Raw genomic sequence first — 22,024 nt, 5'->3', positions numbered from 1 at the left:
CAGACTGGCTCTTCAGCCATCCCGCAATGGTTGCATACGCGCGAGCACCGCCGGCAGCTGGTCTCCGTTCGGCAGACTCATCGATCACCGGCCTGCTGTCCCCCACTCCAAGCGTACCTTCGTTGCAAAGGCTACAGAATACCTGCCCATGTATGCAGACTACAACGAGTCACAGGCCACTGTCCGGGAGTCGATCGCGAAGATCTGCTCTCACTTCCCGGAGTCGTACTGGTTAGGTATCGATAACGCAGCACGATGGCCCGACGAGTTCCAGCAGGCAATCGCCAAAGCCGGCTGGCTGGGTATTATGATGCCGACAGAGTATGGCGGAAGTGAGCTGGGGTTGTCGGAGGCCACCATCATGATGCAGACTATTGCCGAAAGTGGTGGCGGCTATACCGCCAGCAGTAGTGTGCACATGAACATCTTCGGATTGAGTCCGGTTGTCAAGTACGGCAACGAAGAGCAGAAGAAGCGCTTCCTCGTTCCGCTCATTGACGGCAAGGAGCGAGCGTGTTTTGCCGTGACCGAGCCTAACACCGGGCTTGACACGCTGAAATTGCAGTCACTGGCAAGGAGAGACGGTGACGACTATGTACTGAAAGGCAGCAAGATCTGGACTTCCACAGCACAGGTAGCAGAGAAGATCCTGATCCTTGTCCGCACGACACCGCTCGAAGAGGTTAAGAAACCGTCGGAAGGGCTTACGCTGTTCTATACAGACCTGGATCGGTCCGCGGTCGCTGTCACTGAGATCAAGAAGATGGGCCGCGCGGCCGTCGATACGAACCAGCTGTACTTCGACAACTGGCGTGTACCTGCAGCGGATCGTATTGGCGATGAGGGCCAAGGGTTCAAGCTGATCATGCATGGCATGAACGCCGAGCGGGTTCTGATTGCTGGTGAGGCTGTGGGGATCGGTCTCGCCGCCCTGAGACACGCAAGCCGCTATGCTCGCGAACGAGTCGTCTTCGGCAGGCCGATCGGCAAGAACCAGGGCATCGCTCACCCACTCGCGAAAGCGTGGTGTCAGCTAGAGAGCACGCGCTTGATGATCATGCAAGCTGCGAAGATGTGGGACGATGGATTTAGTTCGGGAGAGTATGCAAACGCCGCGAAGTACCTTGCCGGCGAGCATGCTTTCACGGCCTGCGAAACGGCTGTCTGCACGCTAGGTGGGTTTGGTTATGCGAAAGAGTACCATGTCGAGCGTTTCCTGCGGGAGGTAGTGATCCCGCGGCTTGCGCCAGTGAGCAGAGAGATGTGCTTAAATTACATTGCGGAGAAGGTCCTGGAGCAGCCGAGATCATACTGAATGGCCACGGTCGAGAGAGTGGCCGCAACTGTACACCATGCCAGCTGTGCCTCATTTAGCGTGCATTGTGTCTTACCTGGCACTTTTCGAAGCGCTTCGCAGATTGATGCTTCAACACAAGAATCTTCGCACAACCGCGCGAACTGTGTCGTTTCCAAGGGCTGCGACCTTGCAGTCGTTTTGGAAGTACAGCCTGAACAGGCACCGCACAATGATTTGGACAAAGATACATCTATCTGCTGCGGCTAGACCTTCCAAGGCTCCAGCCACTAGCTCTGTGCCGTTACTACGTTCATACATCTATGCTATTCCTTCTGTTCGCCGCAATCGATGCGCTGTGCCTCGATTGGCGACCCATGCCGCGCTTATTATGACCACCTTTGCTCCAAAATCTGCTACGCCTCCTCTCTGGCACCCGGAGAAGGCACCTAATGCTCCAGCAGCCTCAAGCTACCCTGCACCACCACGTTCTCCAGGATCGACCCTGGTGGGATGTCGATCGTGCTGCCCTCCGTAGCCACGATGATGACGGTGCCCTTGAGTACAACGCCACGGCCCAGGTTGACCGCACCGGTGATGGTAAGATGGTCAAGCTCGAGAATCTTCGGAATGGACGAGATGCGGGCCTGGAACTGCGACACCTTCTTGAAGTCGTTGCCGAGCTTGATGAGCGGCGCCGGGCCAAAGCGGCTCGGGTCCATGAGCAATTGGCCGTGCTTGAGGGTGTAGAGATCGGACTTGACGAGCATGAGATCGGAGCACGTCTTGACCGGCAAGAAGCGCCGACGCGGGACGTTGACACCGTGGCCGTTGTTGAAGTGCTTGATGGCTGCACCCACCGCAGTCTCGAGCTGGATAACGCTGATGTCCGCCTCACCTTTCTTGTCCGCGGGAATGGTCTTGCCGTTCGGGATGATCTCCATGGCCAGCTCGTTGTTTTCCACGACGCGCTTGACGGCACGCAGGTTCATCCAGATGTTGTTCGTGTTGAAGTACTTGAACTTCTTGATCGACTTGAACTCGTTGACGTACTGCTTTGGCACCTGCGCAATTTCGAGCAAGCGCGCCGAGCCCTCGTAGTCAATGATGGTACCACCCTTGACATCGGCCTTGGTCTTGTCTGTGAGCTCCATAATGTATTCAGCCTTGGTCTCCACCATATGCTGCAGAATGTTGAGGTCCACAACGGCACCAAGGTTGTCGGCGTTCGAAAGGAAGACAATCTCGATGCCACGGTCGAGCAGCTTGTCGAGGACGCCGGAGTTGTAGAGCGACTCGAACACGTCACCGTGGCCCGGTGGGTACCAATCTGAGATCTGCGAATCGGCGGTCTTGGGAGCTGGAAGGAGCGAGTCTTTTAGGATACGTGGGTAGCGCGACTGGTTGAAGGTCATGATGTCGATGTTGTGGCCCTCATACTTCTTGATGATGTTGGCGGTGTCGGAGTCGGTGTTGAAGGAGTTCATGAGCACGAATGGCACGTTGACGTCGTAGGTGCGGTTCAAGTATTCAATCTGGCGGACGGAGAGGTCGAGGAAGGACATGCCATCGCGAACTTCAATGACAGACTTTGGACCGACGCAGCCCATGGAGGTACCGAGACCGCCATTAAGCTTGAGAACGGCGAGCTTGTTCAGGAACTCAACAGACTCCGAGTTGCCAAGGCTGTTGTAGTCCACGACCTGCTCAGGCTTGGGCGGCGCGATGCGGTTCCAGTCAATCTCGTTGCCCTTCGCCTTGTCGTTGAGATAGCGGCGGAAGAGCGCAAAGAAGTTGTCCATCTCCGTCTCGAAGCGCTTCTTCTCCGAGGAGTCCTTGACTGTATCTGCGAGGTTGTTGAGCGCATTGCGCATCTGCGACGCGGCTACCGATGTAGAGGTGTTTTCGAAAGCCTGCTCAGTGATAACGTTCATTAGCTTTTCTGGTATTGAGAGCGCCATGTCTTCTCTGCTGTCTTCGCTTCTGCAGTGCCACTGGATGGTAGGAGCATGTTGCGAGCTGGAATGCTGAGGTTGCAAGACCCGGTGGATGGCGGTTTTACTGCTGTTGTACCATTTGCAAACAAGCTCATCTTGCAAACGCATCTTTACAGACAGCAAAGAATGTCGTCCTCGCAGCCATACGCCTTCCAGCTTGGCATCTCATTGCTGCCGAGCAGGGCAATCGGTGTGACATGGCAGTCGCCGGTTGAGGTGCCACCACCGACGCACCACTCGCACCTTCTCCCACACTCACCAGCTTTTGCCTGCTTTGCCTGCCTTTCAAGCTCCGACGACAACGGTACGACGGGGTTTTAAAGTAAGAAATGCCCGCCCAACTTACCACATGTGATTGCGACTTGCCGTGATGTCTTCCGGAGAAATCGCCCTCCGTGCCATTGGCAGCATTCTTCAGGTGAGCCGGAACGGCGGACTTGGTCTGGGCCATGTCGTCGGTAAAGTCTTCGATTGTGGTTTTGGCGGACTGCTGGGTGGTGAAGTTGTTTGTTTGTAAACGATGAAGCCCAGTTGCTCACAGATTTAATCTGGAGCACTATGCGGGGGAAGGTACGTTACGTCACGGTGAGTAGATGTCACCGGCGTGAGCAGTAAATGCACGAGCGAAGAGGGATGTCGGTGATGGGTAGGAGTGATATGAGGAGTGGGAGGTGATGGCACGGTAGAGAGGCGCCACGAAAGATATGGCTGGTATAAGAGCAGAGTCTGAATCCCATCATAACACCATGCTTTCCTACACCGCACCCCACCAAAGCACGCTTTGACCCTTCATTTGCTGCGAGCAGAGCGCGGCCGCTAGTCCCAACCCGCGAGACCTTGAGTCGTCGTCTCAATCGCCCTGCAGGTCCGACCCCATTTCTGCCGCCGATGGGGCATGGAGTGGCACGATTGCGTCGAGACTGGTCTTTGTGTACTCGCCACCTGCAATGAGCCGACTAGCCTGTACTCTCCACAACTCAGCGATTCCCTGACAATGTGACACCTCGCCGTTTCGAGCAATAATGTTGACGAACTACCACAGCTTTCGCGAAACAAGGCTGTAATCTCTGCAAACAGGCATTCCGCCCCGTAAGACAGGGAAGCAGATGATCGCCACACGCACTATGTGCACACCGACTATGGGTGGGTATCTGGGTTGTTATTCCTAGCCAACTCTGCTACAGAACGCCCAAAAATTGTCCAGAGTTGGTGCTGGTGATACTGCAGTACATATGTTGAAACCCACCCTTCACGATTTGAACTGGAAATAGATACACCAGGATGTGCTGGTCTACGATTCGAGCCAGAGTCACGGCATCCTCGTGCGGGTCCCTGCTTCGACTCGCGGCCGCGAAGCTTGACAACGTGCCGGATTAACAGGCCGGAAGTGTTGCCGGCTCGCACATACCGCAGACTGGTTCGGCCGCATTTCGTACGCTTTCCCGACCACAATCTCCGCTAGGGTAGACTGTACAATTGCACGGCGCAAACAATACTATAGGCAGTATGAGAATCTCTACATACTCCCGAAGACTTGAGAAAGATGTAGCATTGCACGTCATGGCTATGGCGCCGTTAGTGGCCGTTGTGCATCCGAGGCGCCATCAAGCCTCATCCGCTCTCATAGCATCCGCAAAGCACAAGCTGTCTCTGCTCCGTGATCACCGTCCCTTAGGCGTAACAGTCTTGAGCAATGAACGCTACTTATAGGCATGGGCGCAACGCAGGTTGATTACTTTACACCTCACATGCGAGCGGCACGCCTAACGAAGGCTCACGAACCTGTCGTAGGTGTTTTCCTCCAAACTTCGACAGACGGCGCATCCGCAAACGCAATTGCGCGTGGTTTCTTCAAACGTAGTCGTACATGCGAGCCTGGCGCTTTCCGAATGAGCAAGTGTTCCTGCAGGCTCTGCATTGTAGCCTCCGCAAGCGCTTCGAGCGTCTCGAAGAAGGTATCCTGCAGGAACTAAAGACCTGTCAGCAAGGCCTAGCATACCTGTGCAGGGCTCATACCTCGGCAAGCAGACGGTCGATGGCGAACAAAGACTCCATATCAAACGCGGCATCACTACTGCTATCTGCGCCCTTGTTTGGCGACAAGAGAAAGCACGTCAAGGAAGCCTCCACAGGCTGTCTCGCTTGCCGCTCGTACGCGTTGACTCCGACCAATACCATACAGCGCGAGTTGTTCAGAACGAACGCTCTCTGCGAGACTGTAGCCTTTCCCGTGGCATCATAATCCGTAACAGTAAGAAGAGAGATACCGCTTTCACTGTACATGCTAGCCTTCGGCAGATTGAGCTCTACGACAGCATTGGCCACACTGAATGCCCCCTCGGCCTTCCTACCCATGTCGGAGAGGGTAGACTGCACAGTGAAGCCGACGTCCTGCCACTTGAGCCCAGCGTTGGTGTCTGCATGGTCGGCACAGCCCTTTCGGATGCGCTTAGACAGCTCGCCGTAGTGAATCGTGCTCGCATTAACTTTGTCCTGACTTGCGGCGGAGCTGAAACCTGGGTCTGCCATCTGAATGCGGATGCTGAGCAAAGCGGGTTGCTCCTTGTCTTTGCCCCAGACATCGGGTGCTATGACTCCACGTGGCAGCTGTAGATTTTCGATGCTTACGATGTCGCGGTCGGGCTGGTCTATTGGGCGCCCCCCGTCGATTTGCTCCATCAAATGATCCATACTCATCTGGGATTTAGTCGCTCATCGTGAATTTTGTCCACTTGAGTGCACGAGCGATAAGTAAGCTACTTGAGCGGTCAACTGTCAGACAATTACGCATTAACACTCTCGACTGTGCCTTGCTATGCTCGTACGTACGGACCGTACAGCTAATGTGATCAATGGAGATGCTACTGCGTGGCAACGACGAAGCCAGGGGACATTAACACTCTGCGCGCACGGACGTCCTTCAAAATTCAGTCGCCTACACTTCGCCACTACTTAGCCCGGACTACGAACTGCTATGAACATTGCAGGATCACCATGTTATACACTCGCTGGAAGATGCTGAACTCGATCTGGATTCGCTATGCTGTTGACCGCTTTTAGTAGGTGTGCTCGCTCATGCGCCGTTGCCGTGAAGCACGCTTCTCACTTGCTTTAGAGTCATGATTCAGACAATATCAACCCTCATCGGCCCATGCGAATGACACCCGCAGCGATCAGCTTCTGGATATTCATGGATATCTGCGGATTGCGCATGTGCTCTTGTAGCGCTGCCGGGTCGCCCTTCGCTTGCTGGAGGATGGACTGCATGACTGGGTCTTGCAGTATGGCCATGATCTCCGGGTCCTATCAAGTTCACGTCAGCATACGGCATATTGTGTGCGGGCACATTGTTAGGATACTCACCCTCTGTATCCGCTCCTGCGTCTGCTCCTCCGATTCACCCTCTCGCGCGGAGAACTGCGCCTGCAACGCCTTCTGACTCTGCTGCTCAATCTCCCTCGCGTTCTTGTGGTCAGCATCGTGCTTCGTGGCTTCCGCACAAGCATCCAAACATTTGTTGTACTCTTTCATCGCGAACAAGGCCTGCGCTTTCCTCAAGTACGCCCGTACGAAGGTCGGATCTCGCTTGATCGCTTCATCGCAGTCCTGCACCGCAGACGGGAATGTGAGCAGCTTGATAAGACATGCGGCTCGGTTTGAGTAGCCGCGTGGGTCATCTGGTGCACGTTTAATCATTTCGCTGTACGCTTCTACCGCAGCGGGCCAGTCGGAGTTCTTGAACTTTTCATTACCAAGTTCGCGTGCCTCTTCAGCTTTCTGTGGGTCGAGGTACGCATCCCTCTCCGCCTTGATCTTGGCCTTCTCGGCTGCGCGCAGCTTGTTTAGGATTTCGGGTGTTCGGTGCTCGGTCAAGCTGCGCTGGTAATATTCTACGGCATTCGCCAAGTCGCCCATCTTCTCATACGCTGAACCCATGCGACCGAATGCCTTGGCGATGAGCTTGAAGTCGGCAAGTACCTCCCGGCCATGCTCGATTGCTTGCTTGCAGTCGGCAATGCAGGCTTCGTAGTCACCCTTCTCGAAGTTGGCGGCGGAGCGGTTGGTCAGATATGTGATGTCCTTATGTAGGTCCCAAGCTTTGGTGTAATGTGCTATTGCCTCATCGAACTTGCGCGCCTTGTAGCAAGTGGTGCCTTGCGCCTTCTCCTTGTCCGCCTCTTCCTTAGCTTTCTTCGCAGCAATTGCGTCCTCGTCCTCCGCCTCCGGTTCAGGTTCAGGCTCAGGCTCGGGTGCTTTCTGTGCCTCCTCCTTTGGTGCCGATCTCGCATCAGGCATTGGGACGTCCTCGCCATCTTCCTCCACCTTCGACGCACCGGCTTCCGACGCCATCTTCGCCGCATCTTCACCAGTACCCACCGACATGTCTATGCCCATTAGCACACCCATTACCTCCAACATCCGCATGTCGCTGAACAAGTCTGTGCCCATCGCATTCGGGTTGTTTCGCATGTTCTGTAGCTTGGCCATGAATTGCGGGTCTGCCAGGTATTTGCTCGTCTTCGGATTCGCTGCGAGCTTCTGAATCATCTGCGGATCCTTGAACATATTGCCCATGCCGCCCAAGCCACCTGCACCACCGCCCATTCCGTCCGCTTGAGCCTCAGACTCGATCGCTCTCTTAACGGAATCCAAACCAGATTTGGCTTGAGCGTTCGCAGGATCGAGCTTCAGTGCTTCTTCATAAGCATCCATTGCACCAATAAGGTCGCCGGTGCCGTGCATGGCAGCGCCCTTCCTGCTCCAGCCTTTCGCCCAGTCCGGCTTGATCTCAGTCGTCTTGTTGGCATCCTCGAGCGCTTTATCGAACTGCTTGAGTGAAGCGAAGGCTCCCGATCGATTCGAGTACAACACGTGATTTTGCGGTTCGATCTCAATGGCTTGTGTGAAGCTGTCTCTGTGGCACTCATTAGCTTTGGCTTATGATCGACAGCCCGCAAATATTGACATACACTGCACTATTGAAGTCCTTGGCGGCGAACGCCTTGTTGCCAGCATCTTTGAGTGCGGCAGCCATTTCGTTAGACTAATCAATTATACTCGTCGATATAAAGTCGGACAATTGGTTAAAAGGTGGTTTTGCAAGTGCACGCAAGGCTTCTACAACTACATGTATATGCACACATTCAAGCTGGAACTTTCGACGCCCAAACGTGGAGCAGCGTCCAAGCTCCATGAGGCTGAAACAGCGCTTGACTGCCTTAGGCTCAGATTCTCATCAGCTCCATCTCCGACTTCACGTCAACTTACATGTACACTTCATTACGTTTCGTTCACCCAGCAATTCAGCCTGAGTTAGTTCAGTGTAAACGCGTTGTCCGAAGCTAATTCGACCATCATATCTCTGGTATCTGGCGATTCTGAAGTAGACCACGACCTTGAAGACCTTATCCTGTCCAGCATCCTCAACGGAAAATAGTGATAACAGTGAAGCTTTCAGCTTTTCGTACTGAATGAGTTCCGCAACATGGACGATGCGGTGCGCTGTATCTAAGGCGCATGCGCTCTCGCCGGGTCGAAAGCGTGTCACACCCCAGACCTTGAGTCTTCTGCCGGACTGGCTTCCACCAATCTATCCAGCCTCGCAAGCACATGATGCGTAAAGCGCAGCGCGGGCCCAATCTACTCGCTTGTGTACTGTGGTGTACCTTAGCAGCCCATTACAGCAGCAGAGCAGGGGTTGAATAAGTATCGTGCTTCCACTATTTCCTCGCATTAGCTGCTCGTATCACCCCCATGAAGCGCCGGTCTAGAGTGACTAGAAGCTACTCCGCGCCACTATGTCCTTCAGAGCTCGAATTAAGCGTCCGCAAAACGTCAAAACACCGAGCGGTGCCCCAATTTTCGTACTCGCAATACCCCATTCGTACCTTCTCACTGCTGTCCATCCCACCTATTACGTTTATGGCAGCCTAAAATCCGTACGGTGTCCCGGCGTACGACTGCGACCCGGCTTTCAGCCGCCTACTGGGCGGCATGATCCACCACCCACGCCAGGCACCTTCGAAGCCTACATGATGCATTCTCTAACTCCACCTGGTGCTTGCGATTACTATTACAATGACGACCCTGGCACTGGCGGATACGTCGGAGATGGTACAATCTTGGACGACTATGACGGTCCGAGGGCGCACTACTACGGACCAAGCCCACATGCAATTGGGGAAAGCGCACACGAAACGCTCTTCTCGGACCGCCTTCTTGAAGACATGGCCGTAGAACCTGGCATCGATCTTTCGCCACGTCAGCTTAACTTCGACAAGTATCTAGGGATGGACTACGGTCCAAACTACGGCCCTAGTCTGCGTGGTACCTGGACAGATGACTACGTGCGGAGACCGTCGCTGCTTACCGAGCCGCTTCCACACGGTATGATACCGAATGCCAGGGTGAGCAGAGCACTGTATAGGTCTATAGAAGTTTTCTGAGGCGTAGCTGACCCCTCCCACCCACCAACAGCTAGGAAAATATGCCGATCCATTACACGAAAATCCCTCGAGCGAACGTGACCGGGCTGCAACCCTTCCATGCCGCAGGGTGCCGTTGGATATGTTGGTATTGATGAGCCGAACATGTGGGGACACCCACTGGGTCCGAGGATGTATCCGGCGGAGCATATCGATGACTACTCGATACAGCAGCGTACCGTTGATCCGGACTGGAGTCCGCCGCCAGGTGAAAAAAAAACTGTGTTATGGCGGTGATGCGCTCTTGTATACTGATTAAAAGCGCAGACTATGGCGGCAGGTTCTGGGATGAACGACTGCGCCCTTACGGATACTGGGGATAGAGCTAGCAAGCTGGACGACAGCCTACTGTGGGCGACCTTCAGTTTTAACCTCAGAACAATGCTGGGAGCTATCAGGACAGTTCGCAAGGCGTCCTAGGTCATCCTGACCCGATCACCTTCCTTCGGAGTTGAGACATGCTAAGGATCATTTACCAAGGAATGTTCTCCCACTTATCCTCCTCGTCCTTCCAGTGCGTGTGCGTGCCGCTTTCTCCATCTTTGCCAAGTAGCGTCAGGCGTATCGCATTACGTGCGCCACCTTCAACACCGCCAGCCTTGAGCCAACTGGGTACACCTGCAGTGCCGAAGTCGTTGAGTGCGGTCGCCTAGCCACAGGTTAGTCACGCTGCTTTCTGCTTAGATTCGAAACAATGAGGCCATGGACGTACTCTGAGACCGGGACTGCATGCATTAATCCGCATCTCTTTACCGTAGCGACCCCAGTAGTACAGCATGATCATGTTGAGCGCAGCCTTACTGGCGGAGTACGCTGGCCATAGTGCATTCATGCCCGGTATGGTGTGATTCATTGTCAGGCTGCCGAGCGACGTCGACATGAAGACAATGCGCGGATTCTCAGCCCTCTGCAAGAGTGGTATGAAGGTCTCGGCAGTCTCCGCGGCGCCAGCGACGTTAGTATGCATCGTCTCCATTATGGTCGCAGAGATCGGTCTCCGATCCTGTCCTGCTTTCTGATTGTGCATATCTGGGTGAGCTATGCCGGCCTTAGACACGAGTCAGCTTCGAAGCTTCACAAAGTACGCTTGCACTGCGACGAACATTGATATGCAGCACGTCGACCCTACCGAATTTGGCTTCCACGGTCTTGGCCACTCTCGTGATCGAGCTGTTGTCCGTCACGTCGATTTGGACGGCCTCGCAGTTCTTCGAGCCCTCAGCGTGGAGCTTCTGCACCGCTGCCTCACCCTTCGAGAGCGTGCGGCTGCCAACAAATACGTAGAAGCGGTCTCCATGGTCACGTAGGAGTTGCGATACAATCTGGAAGCCAATGCCCGTATTGGCGCCAGTGATGAAGACGATCTCTTGGGATGATGAAGCCATATGCTACAGTGATTGGGAGGCTGAGAGAATAAGTAGGCTGGCTCTGATGGTTCGTTCTAGCGCTCATATGCTTCTTCGAACTACACCGGCATCGAGCAGCCCTTATGTCCATGGTGATGACCATGACGCATTCGGATGCACAAAATGATCAGCTATCATACAACTCTTTCATGCGCGCGGTATGAGCAGACCGGATAAGCCCTGTCTTAAGTCCGCGAAATCTGCCAGTATTGCATGGTCGAGCCTGCAATGAGCCTTAGGCGCCTTGCAATGCTCCAACACCTTATGGGCACGATACAGTGCCAGAGACATAGAAACATCAATAGCTCGAAGCACCGTTATGCGCTGGGTTTGGCAAGCCTCGTGGTAGCGGAGCGGTTGAGACTCCGGGAGTCTGATCTAGGCAGCGGACGGAGACCCTGAGCGTAGTCGCTTCAGACAGTCCTCTAGGGGAAGTGTAGCCTGATCATGGCTGAGGCAGCATCTTATGTCGGCGATGCCGCACACTTGTACAGAGCACAAGTTGTCGCACTCGCAGGCTGTGGAGGTGGAATTGCCTAACGTGGCGTGGTCGAGGCCCTGCATCCCGTCTCTGCGCTATTGCTGCACGAGGGCGCCCGCTCCCGCAGAGCTTGGCTTCGATTGGTGGACCCAGATAACAGGAACGAGCAACGGGTGGAATGCTTTCCTCTACAATGCTGCACTTATCCTCTCCACAGCTACTGTTGAGCAACGTATAGGCTGTAGCCCTTGGAAAGCTCTATTCCCACCAATGCTCTAAGGTATGCGACTGGCCCTAGCACGGCCATCGACACCGCGGCACTGACCCATTGACGCTAGCTTGACGTCGCGTCGCGGTCCAAGCTCCTCTCAGCAAGCAAGCTGCTGCGCGACTGTATGCGCGAACAAGCCACTCTCTCTGCTTGCGCTGCCTGACCATTGCACCACCATCTCCACGTTCGTGCTCACTCTCTATAAACCACCTCTGCGTCGGATCGGCGAACCACCTTCCTTTTGTGTAAACTTCCCTTGCTCGTACCTTCCCTGTACAACTACTCTATGGCTTGTAGCTGGGCTGAACTCTAAGGCTTCCATATCAGACCTCGTTTGCAGCTCTTTGTGCGTGTTGGGAGTAGGTCAACGGCCAGCCCAGGGCGGCTCCTCACAGTCACGGTGTATACGGTCGCCTCGGCGACGGCATTGGAGGGGATGAGCGGGTACGAGGCGGAGCGGCGCCAGCACGCTGCGATGGAGGCAGCGAAAGACCCGAACAGCGCGGTGGATGGTGAAACAGCAAAACAAGCGATCCTACAGGAAGCTAGGGATGCTGGCGCCCCAGTCATCATAAATGACCCTAGTCTAAGTCCAGCAGAGCAGAATGCGCGCTCAAAAGCTGTATTGCTAATGGCCCCCTGTACGGTGGTGTGCGCGCTGACAGGAGCTATAGTCAATGCCACACGTCCCGCACAAAGTCGCCGCCTTGGTCAGCGATCAGGATGATGGTGAGACCGCCGGCTACGACTTGCCTGAGCCCTCGAAAGACGGGGCCATTGAAGGTCCGGTCTCGCCAGTGGAGGAGGATGGTCAACTGATATCCAGAGACGAGGCGGAGAAGTGGAGCCACGTCGGCGGCGCTCCGCGCTTCGGCAATCCCGGAGATCAAGACCAGAGCGCCACCTTGCTCGACCATGAAGACTTACTGGAGACCAGGCTTGACGACAAGCTCTTCGGCGATTGGTACCATAATACGGCAGTCATCATCTTCGCATGCCTTGCGTCGTGGACGGTTGCTGTATTGGGTGGCGGACTTGCGTGGGTCTTCATCATCATGGCCTTCTGCGCCACCTACTACAGGACGTCGATTCGACGGGTCCGCCGCAACTTCCGGGACGACATACAGCGGGAGGTCGCCAAAGCCAAGCTGGAAACCGAAGTCGAGAGCATCGAATGGATCAACATCGCTTTGATCAGAATGTGGCCAATACTATACCCATGGATTGGCAACGTGGTGAGGGACTCGGTCAATCAGATCATTAGCACCTCGGTGCCGGCTTTCCTTGACAGCATGAGAATGGAGAGCTTCATACTAGGTACGAAGCCGCCTCGTATGGAGCATGTCAAGACGTATACCACGTCGGAGGAAGACACGATCATGATGGACTGGAAGTTCAGCTTCACGCCAAATGACACTGCCGACCTTACTGCCCGGCAGCTCAAGCTCAAGATCAATCCAAAAGTCGTGTTGGAAGTACGCCTCGGCGTAGGGTTGGCATCTAAGGCTCTCAAGGTTATCGTTGAGGACATGGCTTGTTCCGGACTGATGCGGATTAAGATGAAACTGCAGCTTGACTATCCATTCATTGAGCGTGCGGAGCTTTGCTTCCTGGAAAGACCGACGTTCGACTATAAGCTCAATCCTCTTGTGCCGCAGTCTTTTGGCTTTGACATTAACTTCGTACCTGGTTTGGAAGGCTTTATCAACGAGCAGGTGCATGGGAATCTTGGTCCGATGATGTACGCTCCGAACGTCTTCCCGATCGAGATCGCCAAATTGCTCGCCGGTACTGCTGTTGATCAAGCTATCGGCGTGCTCTCATTAACCTTCCACGGTGCTCAAGGCCTTAAGAACACTGACAAATTCGCGGGCACGCCTGATCCGTACGCGACGGTAAGCATCAATGACCGCGAGGAGCTTGGACGGACGAAGAAGGTAGACGGAAACGCCAATCCACGGTGGAATGAGACAGTCAATGTCATTCTCACAAGCTTGCGCGAGCCGCTCACCATTACTGTCTGGGACTTCAACGACATTCGCAAAGATAAGGAGCTTGGCAAGTGCGTCTTCCAGCTTGAGCAGCTCGAGGCGGACCCTGAGCATGAGAACCTGCAACTTGAAGTGATCTCATCCGGAAGGCCGCGTGGGATTGTGCAAGCCGATATTCGCTTCTTCCCAGTGCTCGAGGGCAAGAAGCTCGAAGATGGTACCGTTGAGCCACCACCGGAGAGCAACACCGGTATTGCTAAGTTCACGGTTGAGCAAGCCAAAGACCTTGACGGCACAAAGTCTATGGTTGGCGCATTGAACCCGTACGCCGTATTGTTACTCAACGGCAAGGAAGTCGCCGTCTCCAAGAAGCTCAGTCGAACCAACAGCCCTGTCTTCCCAAACGCGACAAAGGAGATGCTCATCACGGATCGCAAGACAGCCAAGCTTGGATTGGTGATCAAAGACGACAAGGACCTAGCTATTGACCCTGTCATCGGCACATACCAGATTAAGTTGGATGACATGATAGACCTGATGAGCAAAGGCCAGGAATGGTACAATCTCGCTGGTGCCAAAACCGGTCGCGCCAAGATGCTACTTCAGTGGAAGCCAGTTGCGCTCAAAGGCGCACTCAGCGGTAGCGGCGGATATATCACGCCAATCGGCGTCATGCGCTTCCACTTCCAATCCGGCCGGGATCTGAAGAACCTGGACAAGGTTGGCAAATCTGACCCGTACATGCGGGTTTTGCTTTCCGGCATCCCCAAAGGCAGGACTGTGACTTGGAAGAACAACCTCAACCCTGAATGGGACGAGATCTTCTACGTGCCGGTGCACTCGCCGCGTGAGAAGCTTGTAGTGGAGGTCATGGACGAAGAGACCACACAAGACGATCGTACCATGGGTCAGCTCGAAATTGCTGCGTCGGAGTATGTAAAGCTGGGCGAGGATGGTCGGTATCTCCCCCACGACAGCAAAGATAAGGTAATCACAGCTCACGTCCGCATTGGCTCAAGCGCGCCAAAGGGCACGATCAACTTTACCGTGGCGTTTTACCCATGTTTAAACGTCGTTGACCCAGAGGAAGAGGAACACGATATGGCGGAAGCCAAGGCGAAAGCCGCGGACGCGGAGAAAGCAGCCACCCAGGCAACTTCTTCGCCTCAGCACTCTCGCAGTCACACCGCTGGAACAATTGCGAGTGTGACGAGTGAGAAGTCTACGAAGCAGGCACAGGGTGAGGCTGAGATGCGGAAGGCGCTTGCTGAGGGCGAAGACGAGCAGGTAGAGACCAATGAGGTGCAAGAGGCGAGCGTGCCCAAGGTTCGAATCGGACCAGAGGACCTCACTAAGTATGGTACGTACATTCCTACAAAGCGTCCATTGGCCGTAGAAGCATCACTGACAACCCAGCAGAACCCGGCGTGCTGATCTTCAGAATCATCGACGGCCAGCTTGCCCATCCAGACACGCATCTGGAAGTCGTTATGGACGACAATCTGTTCCCTGCTTACAGCAGCGCCAAGGCTCGCAGCACGAATTTCACTTTCAATGAGACTGGCGATACGGTGGTACGAGAGCTCGATCTCTCACGCATCACGCTTCGCCTCGTCTCCGGCGTGAACCGCAAAGGGGAGGAGAAGGACGACCCCATCAAGGCCAAGATCACCGGTCAGACTCTGGACGTGCTCCGCCGCTGCCTCTACACTCCTACTCAAATATCCCTGAGGGACGATCAAGGCCGCGTGAGCAAAATCACTGTCTCCATGCGTTTCCTGCCGATAGAGATGCAGCTCGACCCAAGCGAGAGCTTCAATAACTCCGGCAACCTCCGTGTCGATGTACTGGATGCCATTGACCTTCCTGCGGCCGACCGGAATGGCTACTCGGACCCATTCTGCCGCTTTGTGCTCAATGGGAAGGAGGTGTACAAGACGGAAGTTCAAAAGAAGACCTTGCATCCGGCTTGGAACGAGTTCTTCGAAGTGCCAGTGCGGAGTCGGACGGCTGCCAAGTTTGAAGTCAACGTCTATGACTGGGATTTGGGCAAGACAGCAGACTTCTTGGGCAAGGCAGCCATCAACCTTGACCTGTTGCAGCCACTAGAGGCACAGGAAGTGACCTTAGGCCTAGATGGCAAATCTGGGTCCATCCGGCTTAAGATGCTCTTCAAGCCAGATTTCGTAGTGCGCAGCCGGCAGGGTTCTAGCACATTCTCCGGTACTTTCGCCGCGCCTGGAAAGATAGTCGGTGCGCCCGTAAAGGGCGTTGGCAAGGGCGCTGTATTCGTTGGCGGTACTGTTGCCAAAGGAGCAGGCTTCCTTGGCCGCGGCTTCAAGCGAAGGACGAACAGTGGCATGCCGGCTTCGCCTTCAGAGGAGGGTGCAAACGGCGGGCTCGAGGACATGCATGAGACAAGCATGGAATCGACATCTCCGGGCCGACCAGAGACCGCGAACGGAACCGCTCCCCACGCCAACTACGCCAATGGTGACGGTGCGAACAAGGAGTTACCAGCAACTCCTGCACCGGCGCATAAGCGAGTTTCGAGTTATGGTGGCATGTCGCAAGCAGCGGGACGAGGCGAGTCTGGCACTGCAACCGTCACCGTTGTCAGCGCGTCTGGCTTCGAGGGTGATCCGAAGCTAGAGGTGCACGTCTTGCATGACACACCTAAGGGCCTGAAGAAGGTGGTAGAGACAGACCACCACAAGGCCAAAGATGGCGCCGTACACTACGAGGAGACAAAGAAGATTCAATGTACTGCTGATTCGCAGTTCCGGGTGCAAGTCCGGAATCACAAGCCCTTTGGCAGTGACATCCTCGGCGAGGCGGCCTTCTTCATTAATGACCAGGCGCAAGGCGGACAGCAAGATGTTAAAGTCGGCAGCGGCACAGTTGTGTTACGTACGAGCTTCCAGTCAGCTGACGCGGCTAGTATGCTGCAACCGCCAGGTGCCGAATCGCCTGCAAGCAGCAAGAAGGGCGGCTTGAACAGGTTCATGACCAGGAACAGCCGGAACGTGACGCCGTCTGGTTAGCAAGCTAGTAGCGAGCGCGCAATGGCGGCTCGGAGTTTGCGGGCATTCTCTGTGCATGCACCGCGTGATGGGAGCGAGACGATGAAGGAGGGAACGCGGAAAGCGTACTGGCAGACACGAGAGACGTTCCGCAAGTCTGTGAGCAGTCTTCGCCAAGATAACCACGGTACTCTGAGCGGCTATGGCGTGGACTCTGAGAATCCATCTCTATTTCAGGAGAGCTTGGTCACTTTACGGGTCCAGCCAGTCGAAGATTCAATTCGCGCAAGTCGAAGCCTCGACGGGCTAAGGCGAACTTATTTTTTGCGGTCGAAAGTGCGTTAGAGCGGCGGGTTATTTGTTCAAACTGGGGTGATACCAATACAGCGTCTTCCTACTCCAGTTTATAGCTGTGTACTTGTGTCAATACTCGCTCAGTGTTCAAAACCCCGATGACACTTCTCTTAGGTGTGTAAACGTGAAGGCGCAGTGACAAGGACTGCAGTGCAAAAGGTGTCTTTGGTAGAATCTCTTTGTCTGCGTGAGTATCTGCCTCCGCTTAAGTAACATTGCCGGACTACCTGTCTGAACGCCTGCCGAGCGTTACGCGAAGCACAATGTCGAGCGCTGAAACCATTTACATCACCACGCCAGAGTTGGACGCAATACGCGGCCATAGCTCAGCAGCCTCCTTGCCGACTGGACCAGTGATCGCTGACCCCTTCATCTCGCCCTTCGGGTTGACAATCTACGGTGTAGAGAGTCAGCATTAATCCATCCGCACTCACTTCATTCGCAGCCATCCACAACTTACCACGCCCGCGTTGTCCTCAAAGTACAAGAACACGCCATCCTGCCGTCTCCACGGCTTACTCTGTCGCACCACCACCGCCGGCATGACCTTCTTCCTCAGCTCCGGCTTGCCCTTCTTGACGGTCGCCATGACCATGTCGCCCACACCTGCGGCTGGAAGACGGTTGAGGCGGGCGCCGATGCCCTTGACGGAAATGACGTAGAGATTACGAGCGCCGGAGTTGTCTGCGCAGTTCATCACGGCGCCGCTGGGACGATGTTAGACGTAGCAGCCGTAAGAAATGTGCTATGGCACGTACACTGGAAGAGCGAGGGTCATCTTGAGCTTGTTGCCCGAGGCGGCACCACTTGGAAGAAGTCAGCGCTGTTTCAGTCTGCAGTGAGGGCAGCTATGGTGGATGCATACCCTTTACCAGACATCTTGAAGTGGTACGAGAAGTGATATTGGCTGGTGTTGTGTGGCTTCTGCGCCTTGACAATCTGTTTCCGCAGTCGAGATGTTGGAAGTCTGTAGCGGATTTTGCCGGTGTGGGTTGCGACGCGCACGGGCCATCAACGAAATCTTGGCATCAGAGTCGCGCCAAGAAGTGTGCCGACGGACTAGGTACTGAAATATCTGGCCGCTCAAGAGTGCTAAGAGTGTAACGCTCTACAGGAAGCACCAAATATACGCTCAATATCTCAATCGCTCAAACACTTTTTGGTCAACCCAAAAGATCATCTAGCCCACTACTGCCTGAGCCGGCCGGATTCGTGCCGTTACTTGACGCCGGGGTAGGCATCGCAGCCGGAGCGTTAGCGCCGTACAGTCCAGCCTGACTCTTCTGCTTCGCCATATCCGCAATAGTCGGTCCCTTCTGCGTCGGCGTGCCAGCCTTCTTCATTCCGCTGCCGCTGAGCAGCGAGGCGAAGGCATCCCCGCCGGCAGCCGGTTTCTTCGCTGCGGCCGTTGAGCGACCGCCCACGGAGGCGGCTGGTGAAGTGACGCCAGACCCTGACGCACTAGCTGATGACTGTACGGATGTGAAATAATTCGGTCCTGAAGGCTGGTAGCCGGAGGATTGCTGCTGTACTGGCACCGGTGGCGGAGAGAAGGCGGAGTAGTTCGGGCCTGTGGAAGTGCTTGTTCCAGATGCCGATAGCGGCGACGTCGTCGAGAAGATGTTGCTGAAGTTTGCTTGCTGACTGCCAGGCTGTGGAGAAGGCTGTGCAAACTGTGTGGTGGAAGAAGGGGAAGCTGTCGAGACCGGCGGCTGCAAAGAGCTGTAATTCGGTTTTGGTATGCTCGGTGTTGGAGCGGCTGGGGCCGGTGTCGCTGATTGGAAGTCGTCAAAGTCATCGTCATCGCCTCCTATAGTGGTTGGAGCAGGCGGTGACAGGACAGCTGAAGCGCTGGACGATGCAGCCGCTGTACCATTTGAAGGTGCAGCAGGCTCATCGCCAAAGTCGAATAGGTCCACTTCCGGCGCCTTAGGCTTGACAGGTTCCTTCTTTGGCGTCCGGCGTGCACTTGCTGTTTGGTCCGCTTTCCGCCTGCCTGGCGGAGCTTGTGCACCTCCATCGTCGAACTCATTGTACTCCTCAAACTGCTCAGCACCGCCTCTCCGTTCAGGCTCGTCGTAATCGTCATTGCTTTCCCCGCCAAAGCCGCCGCCATCTCCGTACACGCCGCGAGTGGCACCACCATACCCGGCTCCAACACCAGAACCGCTCTCGCTGCCGAAGCCGCCATACCGACTAGCGCTGCTGCTACCACTCATACCAAGGCCTCCACCACCCTCATGGCCGGAGTACTTATTCCGCGTTCCACGCGCTTTCTTGCGCTCAGCTCGAATCTTTTCCACATCACTCAGCAGATCAGTGAGCTCCTTGCTTCGATTACGCACGTTGATGCCCTGGTCCTTCCCATTAGGGTCAATGTAGTGAAACTGCCGCAACATCTTCAGCAGGCTGAGATGTGATCTGGCATCGTCGATCACACGCTCGCTGCCGTTCTTAACAAGAAACTCCATGAGCTGCAGCGCCTTGTATATCTGGCGCCACTCTTCCGCGGACTTTTCGGTGAAGCGCTTGTAGATCATCGGCATGATCTCGTTTAGCTGCTGGCTACACACCCGTAAGCACCTGCGCGACAATATGGAACTCCTGTACAGACGCGTACTAATTGGACGTCGCGTTTGCGATCTCCTGCATTAGGGTGGAAGACGCTCCCCAAGGTTCATTGTTCGTGGCTTCTCGGACTTTGGCCTCCATCTCGGTGTAGTTCTGCAAGCGCTGGTTAGCCGACCTCCTACCGTTGATGTTCTGATCACCATACCATAACCGCATTTTGGACCTTTCGGATGCCGGCCTTTACGTCGTACAGCGACAGGTTGCTGACCTGGTTTCTGATGTCGTTCCAATCCATGTCGGCGGCACGCGACAGCAAGCCTACCAAGCTACTACAGTACGAGCGGACGAAGTCGCGACGAGCAACGCAGGCTAACCCTACAAGACTCAGAAGTGTAGCCTATAGTATATGGATTGTACAAGCCGTAAGAGCTCTTTGTGTGCCTTCAGATGCTCGTCCGTCAATGGCGCTCAGGGGCGCTTCGGCCCGCATATGGCTTCCATCTCTGCACTCTAACACGAGATGGAAGGTTACTTTTTCGCCATCAAGTTTCATCACATACGGCGAAGGATCTGCATAGGCGGCGCTGGACCTGTACAATACGGAGGGATTGTATTATAAGTAGGTTGAGTGCAGCAGTGGTGCCTCTAGAGCGCCGAAACAGAGTCGCAAGCAGAGTCGCCTGCAGAGTACAGAGACTGATGATGCCTAGCTGAGGGCTTGCTTCGATATTGATCATACCCGGTTTACATTGTGAGTCTCCCTGAAGCAGACTGCACTACGTCCCACTCTCGGAAGACGGCGTTCAGCCTTTGGTGCTGCTATACATTATGGCTGCTGCTGCTGCTGCTTGCCCGGAGGAGGACCTCCTGCCAAGCCTCAGCCTCAGCCGGCGGCGCAAGGCCCCAGAAAGTGAGGTCAACGACCCTGAAAGCTCATTCACTTGTGCATCAGTGCCCCACCACGCCACTACCCCGCCGACGTCTCCCTCAACGAAGAGCCCCTCACTTGAACATGTTTTCGTTCAATACCACAGCTCCAATAACACGACAACTTCTTCGACAACCTCTTTACTCAAACCAACACACTCTTCAACGTTCATTCCACGCCACTGCCGCCAACATGGTTGTCAAGTGCTACTTCGACTGCAGCTGGAACGACCCCCGGAGCAAGGAGAGTACGTGTTTGCAAGACAACCACGAGACGAAAGGGTGCAAAGCTCACTAACTTCTTGCAGGGAAGACGGGCCGTATCAACTTCAATCTCTTCGACACAGATGTTCCGAAGACCGCTGAGAACTTCCGTGCTCTGTGCACCGGCGAGAAGGGGTTCGGCTACAAGGGCAGCAAGTTCCACCGTGTGATCCCGGACTTCATGCTCCAGGGTGGTGACTTCACTCGCGGCAACGTCCGTATACAAAGTGTACTCTCCCCATTCTCACACTGACACGCACTAGGGCACGGGTGGCAAGTCCATCTACGGCGAGAAGTTCGCCGACGAGAACTTCAAGCACAAGCACACCAAGCCCGGTCTCCTCTCCATGGCCAACGCCGGCCCGAACACCAACGGTAGCCAGTTCTTCATCACCACCGTCGTGACCAGCTGGCTCGATGGCAAGCACGTCGTCTTCGGAGAGGTTGCCGACCAGGACTCGATGAAGGTCGTCAAGGCCATCGAGAGCTGCGGCCAGTCGAGCGGTTCCACGGGCAGCACGAACCCGATGATCGATGATGCCGGTGTGCAGTAAGCTGGCGCCGCGTGAAGTGGGGAAGACTGAGCAGCAAGCGAGCGTGGAAACACACAGACGAGGCAGCATCAGCGGAAAACAATGCGGTGCTGAGGGCTGGCTGTTGCTGTTATGCTAGCCTCAAAAAGTAGATTGCATGTAGCAGACAGGATGCTTCTCTTCTTACATGCATCAGTACCATGCCGTCGTTCCTGTCCTCTTGTGTTCGTGCCGTACCTCCACGTATGTGACAGGCCATACAGCGGTCCTATGTCGTTCCACTGATGTATACTTTACGTTCCATGACCTTGTGCTCTTGGGAATCGCATGATTCATTCAAACATCCTTAGTGGGCATTGAACAGCAACGAGCCTCTTGGGCATCGGCCGCTTGCATCGCGCAATTAGATAACCCCGCGTTAAGCTCA

General features: G+C 55.0%; 11 protein-coding genes across 11 annotated transcripts; 6 read left to right on the top strand and 5 right to left on the bottom strand.

Moving 5' to 3' along the window:
* Positions 1 to 148: 148 nt before the first annotated feature.
* BAUCODRAFT_64113 (uncharacterized protein) lies at positions 149 to 1,315 on the top strand (the record flags this gene model as incomplete). Its single annotated transcript, XM_007674945.1, has 1 exon — positions 149 to 1,315. One exon carries the CDS (start codon positions 149 to 151, stop codon positions 1,313 to 1,315), a length of 1,167 nt encoding a protein of 388 aa, XP_007673135.1.
* Positions 1,316 to 1,508: 193 nt separating this feature from the next.
* Positions 1,509 to 4,004, bottom strand: BAUCODRAFT_30223 (uncharacterized protein). Its single transcript, XM_007674782.1, has 2 exons — positions 3,638 to 4,004; positions 1,509 to 3,207 (listed from the first exon to the last, which is right to left on the bottom strand). The coding sequence occupies exons 1-2, from the start codon at positions 3,740 to 3,742 to the stop codon at positions 1,744 to 1,746; spliced, it is 1,569 nt and encodes a 522-aa protein (XP_007672972.1). The 5' UTR covers positions 3,743 to 4,004; the 3' UTR covers positions 1,509 to 1,743.
* Positions 4,005 to 5,065: 1,061 nt separating this feature from the next.
* BAUCODRAFT_64347 (uncharacterized protein) lies at positions 5,066 to 5,970 on the bottom strand (the record flags this gene model as incomplete). The annotated part of the gene is made up of 2 exons (XM_007674956.1): positions 5,066 to 5,260; positions 5,308 to 5,970. 2 exons carry the CDS (start codon positions 5,968 to 5,970, stop codon positions 5,066 to 5,068), a joined length of 858 nt encoding a protein of 285 aa, XP_007673146.1.
* A 537-nt stretch (positions 5,971 to 6,507) lies between these two features.
* BAUCODRAFT_30220 (uncharacterized protein) lies at positions 6,508 to 6,741 on the top strand. Its single transcript, XM_007674781.1, has one exon. It carries the CDS (start codon positions 6,575 to 6,577, stop codon positions 6,728 to 6,730), a length of 156 nt encoding a protein of 51 aa, XP_007672971.1. The 5' UTR covers positions 6,508 to 6,574; the 3' UTR covers positions 6,731 to 6,741.
* A 1,840-nt stretch (positions 6,742 to 8,581) lies between these two features.
* BAUCODRAFT_30219 (uncharacterized protein) lies at positions 8,582 to 9,261 on the top strand. The gene has a single exon (XM_007674780.1). It carries the CDS (start codon positions 9,046 to 9,048, stop codon positions 9,223 to 9,225), a length of 180 nt encoding a protein of 59 aa, XP_007672970.1. The 5' UTR covers positions 8,582 to 9,045; the 3' UTR covers positions 9,226 to 9,261.
* Positions 9,262 to 9,771: 510 nt separating this feature from the next.
* On the top strand, positions 9,772 to 10,099 carry BAUCODRAFT_153928 (uncharacterized protein; the record flags this gene model as incomplete). The annotated part of the gene is made up of 2 exons (XM_007675155.1): positions 9,772 to 9,984; positions 10,044 to 10,099. Exons 1-2 carry the CDS (start codon positions 9,837 to 9,839, stop codon positions 10,097 to 10,099), a joined length of 204 nt encoding a protein of 67 aa, XP_007673345.1. The 5' UTR covers positions 9,772 to 9,836.
* Positions 10,100 to 10,130: 31 nt separating this feature from the next.
* On the bottom strand, positions 10,131 to 11,404 carry BAUCODRAFT_351380 (uncharacterized protein). Its single transcript, XM_007675154.1, has 3 exons — positions 10,880 to 11,404; positions 10,489 to 10,824; positions 10,131 to 10,425 (listed from the first exon to the last, which is right to left on the bottom strand). The coding sequence occupies exons 1-3, from the start codon at positions 11,159 to 11,161 to the stop codon at positions 10,249 to 10,251; spliced, it is 795 nt and encodes a 264-aa protein (XP_007673344.1). The 5' UTR covers positions 11,162 to 11,404; the 3' UTR covers positions 10,131 to 10,248.
* An 839-nt stretch (positions 11,405 to 12,243) lies between these two features.
* On the bottom strand, positions 12,244 to 12,504 carry BAUCODRAFT_119380 (uncharacterized protein; the record flags this gene model as incomplete). Its single annotated transcript, XM_007675153.1, has 1 exon — positions 12,244 to 12,504. One exon carries the CDS (start codon positions 12,502 to 12,504, stop codon positions 12,244 to 12,246), a length of 261 nt encoding a protein of 86 aa, XP_007673343.1.
* A 63-nt stretch (positions 12,505 to 12,567) lies between these two features.
* Positions 12,568 to 17,461, top strand: BAUCODRAFT_351320 (uncharacterized protein). The gene is made up of 2 exons (XM_007675152.1): positions 12,568 to 15,285; positions 15,345 to 17,461. Exons 1-2 carry the CDS (start codon positions 12,612 to 12,614, stop codon positions 16,967 to 16,969), a joined length of 4,299 nt encoding a protein of 1,432 aa, XP_007673342.1. The 5' UTR covers positions 12,568 to 12,611; the 3' UTR covers positions 16,970 to 17,461.
* A 599-nt stretch (positions 17,462 to 18,060) lies between these two features.
* BAUCODRAFT_101891 (uncharacterized protein) lies at positions 18,061 to 20,268 on the bottom strand. The gene is made up of 3 exons (XM_007675151.1): positions 20,079 to 20,268; positions 19,923 to 20,026; positions 18,061 to 19,867 (listed from the first exon to the last, which is right to left on the bottom strand). The coding sequence occupies exons 1-3, from the start codon at positions 20,166 to 20,168 to the stop codon at positions 18,466 to 18,468; spliced, it is 1,596 nt and encodes a 531-aa protein (XP_007673341.1). The 5' UTR covers positions 20,169 to 20,268; the 3' UTR covers positions 18,061 to 18,465.
* A 143-nt stretch (positions 20,269 to 20,411) lies between these two features.
* On the top strand, positions 20,412 to 21,787 carry BAUCODRAFT_101885 (uncharacterized protein). Its single transcript, XM_007675150.1, has 4 exons — positions 20,412 to 20,624; positions 20,826 to 21,048; positions 21,109 to 21,278; positions 21,328 to 21,787. Exons 2-4 carry the CDS (start codon positions 20,886 to 20,888, stop codon positions 21,616 to 21,618), a joined length of 624 nt encoding a protein of 207 aa, XP_007673340.1. The 5' UTR covers positions 20,412 to 20,624; positions 20,826 to 20,885; the 3' UTR covers positions 21,619 to 21,787.
* Positions 21,788 to 22,024: the final 237 nt, after the last annotated feature.

This window comes from Baudoinia panamericana (assembly GCF_000338955.1).
Source record: "Baudoinia panamericana UAMH 10762 unplaced genomic scaffold BAUCOscaffold_2, whole genome shotgun sequence".
Taxonomy (NCBI): Eukaryota; Fungi; Ascomycota; class Dothideomycetes; order Mycosphaerellales; family Teratosphaeriaceae; genus Baudoinia; species Baudoinia panamericana.
This window is presented reverse-complemented; position numbering and strand designations above follow the sequence as displayed.